Here is an 8,748-nt window from a genome sequence, read left to right as displayed (position 1 = left end):
AATTTGGCTACAGTTGTCATATTCCTCTTGTTAAGCCACTCCTGAACCACAGACAACGTCAGAGGTGTCTTACTAAGGAGAAGAAGAACTGGACTGTTGCCCAGTGGTCCGAAGTCCTCTTTTCAGATGAGAGCAAGTTTTGTATTTCATTTGGAAACCAAAGAACCAAAGACTTAAACTACTTCAGTCTGTGTGCATTGAATTTATTTAATACACGAGTTTCACAATTTGAGTTGAATTACTGAAATAAATGAACTTTTCCACGACATTCTAATTTATTGAGATGCACCTGTATATATGTCACGTAGAAAAACAAACACACCTTACGTCTGTTTCACACCGCAAGCTTGAGCTTTATGGCAAGCCAAAGTATTCATAAATGCCTGGTTGGGCGTCTGATTGCACATACTGATCTGTCAAAAGCGTGCGATTTGACAGCGAAATGCACGTCCTTGACAATGACTTGTGATTTGACGTGTGCTTTGGGGTAATGAAAACGCGTATCGAAAACATGCATTTTTTGGATCAAAATGCGCTCTCTCGACGTGTGGTTTGCCATTAAAAATTAGAATCAGAATTAGAATCAGTTAAATTAGATTAGATTAGATTAAATTAAGTTAAATTAGAATTCAAATCTGAAGAATTTAGTTCACTGTCAGATTCTATACTTGTACTCAAGTACAGGATTGTGCACTTCCTTATTATCTAAAAACAAATTTTGCCCTTATTTGTAATTGCCAGTGAAAACATGTTGCATCTAAGGTTTTTCTTAAATAGGGCTTTTGAGATTAAAATATTTTCATATTTTCCTACATGTTGTTTTAGATCATAAAAGCCTAAGGCCATTTTATTTGAATAAAATCATCTCTGATTTGTGAAGAACATGCAGCAGCCATCTTCCATTTCTTTAATAAAAAAAGTGGTCAGACTTTAGCATACACTCTTAAAAATAAAGGTGCTTCACGATGCCATAGAAGAACCTTTTTGCCCAAATGGTTCCATAAAGAACCTTTAACATCTGAAGAACCTTTCTGTTTCACAAAAGGTTCTTTGTGGTGAAAGAAGGTTCTTCAGATTATAAAAAGGTAAGAAAGAGATGGTTCTTTAAAGAACCATCTCTTTCTTACCTTTTTATAATCTGAAGAACCTTCTTTCACCACAAAGAACCTTTTGTGAAACAGAAAGGTTCTTCAGATGTTAAAGGTTCTTTATGGAACCATTTGGGCAAAAAGGTTCTTCTATGGCATCGTGAAGCACCTTTATTTTTAAGAGTGTACAGTAGACTTGTGTGCACCCCTTTAAATAATGAAATACTAGTCGGAATACAGTATTGTTTCATACACAATGTTTGTAAACTGTGTTTGATATGTCTTGATTATAATACCTCTTATAAAGGAAAAATATTATTAGTAATAATTATACTTATCATCATAATAATCATAATTATCTTGTTAAAACAGCATATTTTCTTGTAATAATTATTACGAGAAAATATGTCGTTTTAACAAGATAATTATGACGTTTTAATTACAAAACATCTCGTTATTACAGCATCTCTTACTAAAATTAACCATGGTTTCGGCCGACTCAAAACTCGCATATTCAATGCCCATTTTTGTTATGATAAACGCACATCAAAAATGCGCATTTTCGGTGACTCCAAAGTGTGCGTCAAGAACGCGTGTTTTAATAGAAATTCACACGTCAAGGACGTGTGTTTTGCTGTCAAATCGCATGCTGATTCACCCTCCTGAGCTGTGTGGGACACGTTTTATGATGGATGGATGCGCTTTATTGGACTTCTTTTGGACTATTGAAAAAAAAAACCACTCACTCACTGCCATTATAAAACTTGGAAGAACCAGGACATTTTTTAATATAACTCAGATTGGATTCGTCTGAAAGAAAAAAGGAGGAGGACGATTTAATGTTAATAAAATTCACAATTCATTTCAGTTTATGTCTCAGAATGTGTATTTTTTGTTTGTAATTTCACAGCTGTAATACCATACCATCAGGGCCGTTTCTAGCCATTTTGATGCCCTAGGCGAAATCCCTATTAGCGCCCCCCTCCATCCCACTCCCACTCCCAAACAAGAAAATATAAGATTACATACAAAATAACATAAAACTGATTATGTAAATAACTCTTAAATCTTAAATAACAACCTTGGTGTGATTTACACAAATCTGAACGCATTATTTGCAAATTGACTGTTAGGAAAAACATTTTGCACAATTTATTAGGCCTATCTGTAATACCATTATAGCCACTGGATGCCTATGTAACAATCCCTAGTTTTTAAGTTGTCATCACACATAAATTAATTTAATTCCATTTGGATTTGGATACATGTTTAGATATTATCAGTGGCTACTTTTTGTCTTTATCTGTTTTTGTTCAATTGTTTTGTCAGTTATTGCATTATTTCAGTCAAACCTATAAAACCCATTGTTACCTCAAACTACATATAAAAGCCTGATCAGTGATTTCAGTTATTTCACAGGTCCTTAAAGTAGGGTGACCATACGTGCCATTTTCCCAGGACGCGTCCTGTATTATATAAAGCGCTATATAAATGAAGGTGACTTGACCTATTTGGCAATACTCTACACATAAATATTGTTTAAGCATGTTATTTAATTTAAAAATATTATATTGACTTGTTTGATTAAGAGAGTCAATGTTTTAATAATGCATTCCTAATTTGTCACCACACCTGTGAACCTGTTCTTAATCTAACAACATAAAAAAAACAGATTATTTTAAACAGCTTGGATTAGAAAACAGTCGAAAGTGAAAAATTGTTTTTTTGCACGATCATGGTGTAGGCCTACTTAATAAGTAAATGATCTCTGCAGCACTCTATTATAACAGCAAGCCTTGCCTTGAACTCAACAGTTTCTGGGAAAACAAAAAGTGAAAATGAAAGCAAAGTTCAAAGAATAGATTATGGGTTTCATCTAAATTTAGTGTTTCTGAGAAATCAAAAGGGTTTGATATCCTGCGTGTCAGACTGGACTTAGTGTATGATAGCTAACCCAGATAAGGCTCAAAATGAAAGTACATTAAAGGATCAGGAAACCCTCTATTTCATAATCCTCATAAATGTCGTAAAAAAATTACAAAAGCAGGCGTGGTGCTGTAGAGAGAGAAGAGTGGAGACAAACAACACAGTAACATGTTCGGATTCAGAAAGTTTCATATGCTCCCGTTGAGTTAAAAGAATCAACACTTCCCACAAATGCACACTGCGATTCACCATTGCACGCAACAAAATGAAAGTCCGGTTACACTCACATTGTGAATTAATCGCTATTGTGTTGAAGACTCTGGGTATATGAATTTGCGTTTATATATGTCACGTAGAAAAACAAACACACCTTACGTCTGTTTCACACCGCAAGCTTGAGCTTTATGGCAAGCCAAAGTATTCATAAATGCCTGATTGGGCGTCTGATTGCACACACTGACCTGTCAAAAGTGTGCGATTTGACAGTAAAACGCGCGTCCTTGACAATGACTTGTGATTTGACGTGTGCTTTGGGGTAATGAAAACGCGCATCGAAAACATGCATTTTTTGGATCAAAATGCGCTCCCTCGACGTGTGGTTTGCCATTTAAAAATTAGAATCAGAATTAGAATCAGTTAAATTAGATTAGATTAGATTAAATTAAGTTAAATTAGAATTCAAATCTGAAGAATTTAGTTCACTGTCAGATTCTGTACTTGTACTCAAGTACAGGATTGTGTAGTTCCTTATTATCTAAAAACAAATTTTGCCCTTGCTTGTAATCGCCAGTGAAAACATTTTGCATCTAAGGTTTTTCTTAAATAGGCCTTTTGAGATTAAAATATTTTCATATTTTCCTACATGTTGTTTTAGATCATAAAAGCCAAAGGCCATTTTATTTGAATAAAATAATCTCTGATTTGTAAAGAACATGCAGCCGCCATCTTCCATTTCTTTAATAAAAAAAGGTGGTCAGACCAAGCGGCAACCTCCCGCTCTCTCTCGTGAAGCCAACAAGGAAGTTACTTAAACTGTAATTTGTCAACTGGCTGCTAGAGGCTGGCTGCAAAAGGGAGTCAATCCCATAGACTCCCCATGTTAAAATGCCCAACTTTACAGCAGAAAAAACATGTTTACAGCCTGGTTCAAAAAATGATTTTGGTCTATATAGCTAATTTTGCCCTTCATGACAACTGTGAGAGGGGTGAACTTTTTTATAACTCATCCGTTTAAATTATATTAAGCCTTAAAGTTCTGCATAATTAAGGGCGCGTGAGTGATAATTGAGTGACAGGTGGATTGCCGCTGCTGTCACCACCATCAAGCTAGGTGGGCGTGGTTTCAGCAACCAGGTCCCGCTTCTTTGCCCATTTTCGATTATCCGGGAGTGACACGCTGCCATAATATAATAATCATAATTATCTTGTTAAAACAGCATATTTTCTCATAATAATTATTACGAGAAAATGTCGTTTTAACAAGATAATTATGACGATTTAATGACAAAACATCTTGTTATTACAGCATCTCTTATGAAAATTAACCATGGTTTCAGCCGACTCAAAACTCACATATTCAACGCCCATTTTTGTTATGATAAACGCATGTCAAAAACGCGCATTTTCGGTGACTCCAAAGTGCGCATCAAGAACGCGTGTTTTTAATAGCAATTCACACATCAAGGACGTGTGTTTTGCTGTCAAATCCCATGCTGATTCACCCTCCTGAGCTGTGTGGGACACTTTTTATGATGGATGGATGCACTTTTATGGACTTCTTTTGGACTATTGGAAAAAAAAAACCTACTCACTGCCATTATAAAACTTGGAAGAACCAGGACATTTTTTAATGTAACTCAGATTGGATTCGTCTGAAAGAAGAAAGTCATATACACCTAGGATGGCTTGAGGGTGAGTAAATCATAGGGTAATTTTCAGTTTTGGGTGAACTATCCCTTTAAGCCACTTGTTAGTTTTATGACATGTAAAATATGGGGCATTACTGCTGTATTTAATTAGTATTAATTCTACCAGTAGTATTCTACTACCATAGAATAAAAAGTGAAAATATCATGATCTTGTGTAATCACAGAACTTATTTCAGGCATTTAAAATGACTTCAAGAAGATGGCAGAGGAAGATTTTTTTTTTTCCACTTTTGACCTTTTCCCCCCATTTTTGACTGTTTTCTAATCCAAAAAAAAATCCTGTTTAAAATAATTGTAGGAGCCATTTTGTTAATGAAAATGTATTTTGGGCTGTCACTAGTTGAGAGTATGTGCACAAAGGGTTTTTACACAGGTGTTTCATTCACGAAGAGGGGGCAGGCTTGGTTGAGAGATGTATGTGTTTTTAACACACACACTCTCAAAGCATCATTACCACTAAAAGTATGTAAATAAGTCATTTTCATTATGTTCAATAATCGGAAGAGTTTGAAATCAACTACAAGACCCGACATTTGGATTATGTGTGTGTAAAACATGTGCTGCGTTTCCAAGCTATCAGTAGTGTAACGTCTGCATAGGATCACTGATGATTGTTTGGGCTTCATGTCTCAGAGATCCTTTTAGCCTTTTGACATTAGCATATAAATTATACAGACCTGGCTCCACAGTCTACATTTATATGGGTGCTAAATCTCCAAGAGTCTCCCACCACCATTCAGAAGATGCTAAACAGTACAGTACTCTGGTCTCCCCATCTGACTTCAAACACATTCCAACGAGAAGACGATCACACTCAGACAACACTCATTAAATGCCCGAGTGCCCAATGAACTATGCCCACACTTACAATACACATAACACACAAAAATAAAGACATTCTCTTTATTTAGGCCATAATTAAGCTGTTATAAACTCAATATGGTACATGCATGTGTTGTATGTATGCTCCTCTATTATATTAGCCTAGTTACAACTCTGTATTTGTATTAGTTAAACTCTAAATGCTTATATCCAAGTGTATGAATCTATCTCTGCTTTAATATCTTTTAGCTGTTTCTTTCTTGGTATCGAAACGATCTGCTCTTTATTTCCTAAACAATGGTCTAGTCATTCAAAAAATTGCTAATTGCTTCTGCAGCAGCAGTCAAACGAGTAAGTCAAGCTTTTAGGTCTTTGCGCCTTCTGCTGACATCAGAGTCCTCAGACAGGAGTTCACGCACATCTGGCTTTTCCAGTAATTTCATTATGTCAGTAGACAGGAGCTGAGTAGTCTCTTGCAGCATGTAAAACAAGATCATCATGGGCAGTTGGTCAGCCATTCTCTGCACCACAATCTGAAAAGTAAACGATTAGATTAGTTACTTTCTCACACCACAAGCACAGTGCAATTTGTTATTGAAAACTAAAATGATCTACCTAATAATACACCTCCAGCATATGACTGTATACTTGCATTGTTTGTCAAAGACAGGTAACTCGTTTTCTGAAAAAGACTCCTTGGTAATCTCATTTAAACTCTTTATGAAGATGGGATCTTGAATGTAGATCATGCTTTCCATTTTAAATTTGAGGAGCAATTGAGGGGCATTATTTACCTTAGTGATGTTTTGAAGGACATGGTTCTGGAAACACTTATTCACCGCTTAATGATGATGTCTAGAGAAAAAATACACACATCAAAAAGACAAATAGCCACATGTCACAAGATTCAGATGTGCTAAAACTAGCCTATTATTTGTTCAGTTGGTGATCTAATCTTTTGGTTTGATAATGGAAGCACTCCACAATGACCAGAAACACAATGTCTTTAAACACAAATATGTGTGATGGTACCTTTTATGGCACTGAGTAAATCAATGGCTGGATCTTTAAGTTTGGCCACATGGTCCTGTAGAATCATCTCAAACAATCTGTAGTTGCTGAAGCCGGGTGGTTCCCTCCCTCTGTTTTTTCTGGGTCAACTCTTTTGCATTGTAAACTTGTTTGGGAACAAGATGGATTTCTTATTAAAATTTTTCATTAAAACTCTGATAAAAGGAGAGTGAATTCAAACTTATTGGGCTTCTTAAATTTGAAAATGTACTCACAGGATGTCTTTGTACTGTTAAGATGATGATTCCACTTCTTGAATTCAGCACGAAGCTGGCCAAAAACAAGTTTTCCTCACCATGATCTGCCATTAGCTCTCCTATTAATAGGGACTCAATTTGGCCCTTGAATTCATTTAATGCCCGTGAGAAAAAATGATATTTGTTATAATGAGCCTGTTACATTATCATTTTACAGGACTTGTTGGGAAGGTAAAAGAGGTATTATCTGTACAAAGAGCATTTTCAGGGGCTGTTCACACAGGACAAATTAAATCAGAATGAGCCAGGCTTTTTTGTTTTTTACTTTAACATAATTGCAACATTTTTAAACACAATTGCAATATCTTGTTTTGCAGTTTATATCTCACAATTGTGACTTTTTACTCTGAATTCTAAATTTATCTATTTTAAGGGGCAGCTAATTTCATGGAAAAATCATCTGTCTGTATCACAAAATTATGTTTTATTAAAGTTCGGGAGGAGCGCTTCAGATACTTAGCCTAATTAACATAAGTGCAGCGTACTCAAGTTAACCAACACCAATAGGTACATACAGCTGACTTACCTCTATATTTATCAGCATCCCTCCACTGCTCCATCTCCTCACTTCGAGTTCTTACTGCACTTATTTGCCGGGGGTGAACCATCACCAACATTTCCTCCAGTATAAGGTATAATAAATACAGTCAAAAACTAACAATTCAGGCTCCATAGTTATTTTCAGTTTCATTAACAAATCTCAGGATGGCAGCTCTCTTCTCGCACCGTTGCCACGCGACAGGAGCATTAATCGGGAACACCTGCTGGCACAATTAGGAAATCCTGCGAAGGCTAGACTCGGAGCATCCTTCGAAGGATGCGGTCTTTGAATTGGAACACAGCTATAGTCTCACGTTTCTTAAAGGGGTCATCGGATGCAAAATTCACTTTACGTTTTGTATTCATGTTTGAACATAAATGTGTGTTGGAAGTGTGTGTACACATCCACCCTATAATGATAAAATCCACCCAGTGTTTTTTTTAAAGCCCATTAAAGGGGTCATATGATGCGATTTCAATTTTTCCTTTCTCTTTGGAGTGTTACAAGCTCTTGGTGCATAAAGAAGATCTGTAAAGTTGCAAAGACTAAAGTCTCAAATCCAAAGAGATATTCTTTATAAAAGTTCAGAGTCAGCCATGCCTACCTATAAAACGGCTCGTTCTAACACGCCTCCACATATCTACGTCAGGATATGGGAAGATTTGCATAACGCCGCCCAAATGTTAACGCAAAGAAAGGACGATATCGCTTCGTCATGCCTGGAGCTGATCCGTGCTGGTCGCTGAGGAAATACATCAACTTTGCACTGTGGATCACCGGATCGGCTTTCACCGTGGACGACGCGGAGCCCAGCCCGGGGTCGTCAGATGTGGTTGCCGCAAGCCCTCCAGACACACCTTCGTCGAATCCGCTGGCCGCACCGTTCTCAAGCCCGCTGCCTCTGCTCACTCTAGGCCGCCGTGTGTGATGCTGTTTCGTTGTGAAAACGAAACTACTTTGTTTGGCCTTTCAAAAGAGGACACGACTAGAAATCAGTGATTAAGTTATATTTACAACACTGTTCCAGAACAATTCAACCCAAATATTCAGATGTGTGCAGCACATTTTACGGAGGACTGTTTACTGATCCTGGTAGAGTAGACTACAATGCCGGC

At 36.8% G+C, this 8,748-nt stretch overlaps 1 protein-coding gene and 1 long non-coding RNA gene across 2 annotated transcripts in view; both read right to left on the bottom strand.

The window, feature by feature from the left end:
• The window catches only part of LOC107695594 (interferon-induced GTP-binding protein Mx1-like), a 29,444-nt gene extending 26,124 nt beyond the window's left edge, over positions 1 to 3,320 (bottom strand). Inside the window, exon 1 of the mRNA XM_016495595.1 lies at positions 3,302 to 3,320. Coding sequence (XP_016351081.1) covers positions 3,302 to 3,303 — 2 coding nt within the window. The 5' untranslated portion in view covers positions 3,304 to 3,320. The remainder of the gene's footprint in view (positions 1 to 3,301) is intronic.
• A 3,567-nt stretch (positions 3,321 to 6,887) lies between these two features.
• LOC107695604 (uncharacterized) lies at positions 6,888 to 7,664 on the bottom strand. Its single transcript, XR_001635010.1, has 3 exons — positions 7,619 to 7,664; positions 7,051 to 7,151; positions 6,888 to 6,941 (listed from the first exon to the last, which is right to left on the bottom strand). It is a non-coding gene; the product is annotated as an uncharacterized LOC107695604 (long non-coding RNA).
• Between the last annotated feature and the right edge of the window lie 1,084 nt (positions 7,665 to 8,748).

This window comes from Sinocyclocheilus anshuiensis, unplaced genomic scaffold (genome assembly GCF_001515605.1).
Source record: "Sinocyclocheilus anshuiensis isolate Anshui unplaced genomic scaffold, SAMN03320099.WGS_v1.1 scaffold770, whole genome shotgun sequence".
NCBI classification, from domain to species: Eukaryota; Metazoa; Chordata; class Actinopteri; order Cypriniformes; family Cyprinidae; genus Sinocyclocheilus; species Sinocyclocheilus anshuiensis.
This window is presented reverse-complemented; position numbering and strand designations above follow the sequence as displayed.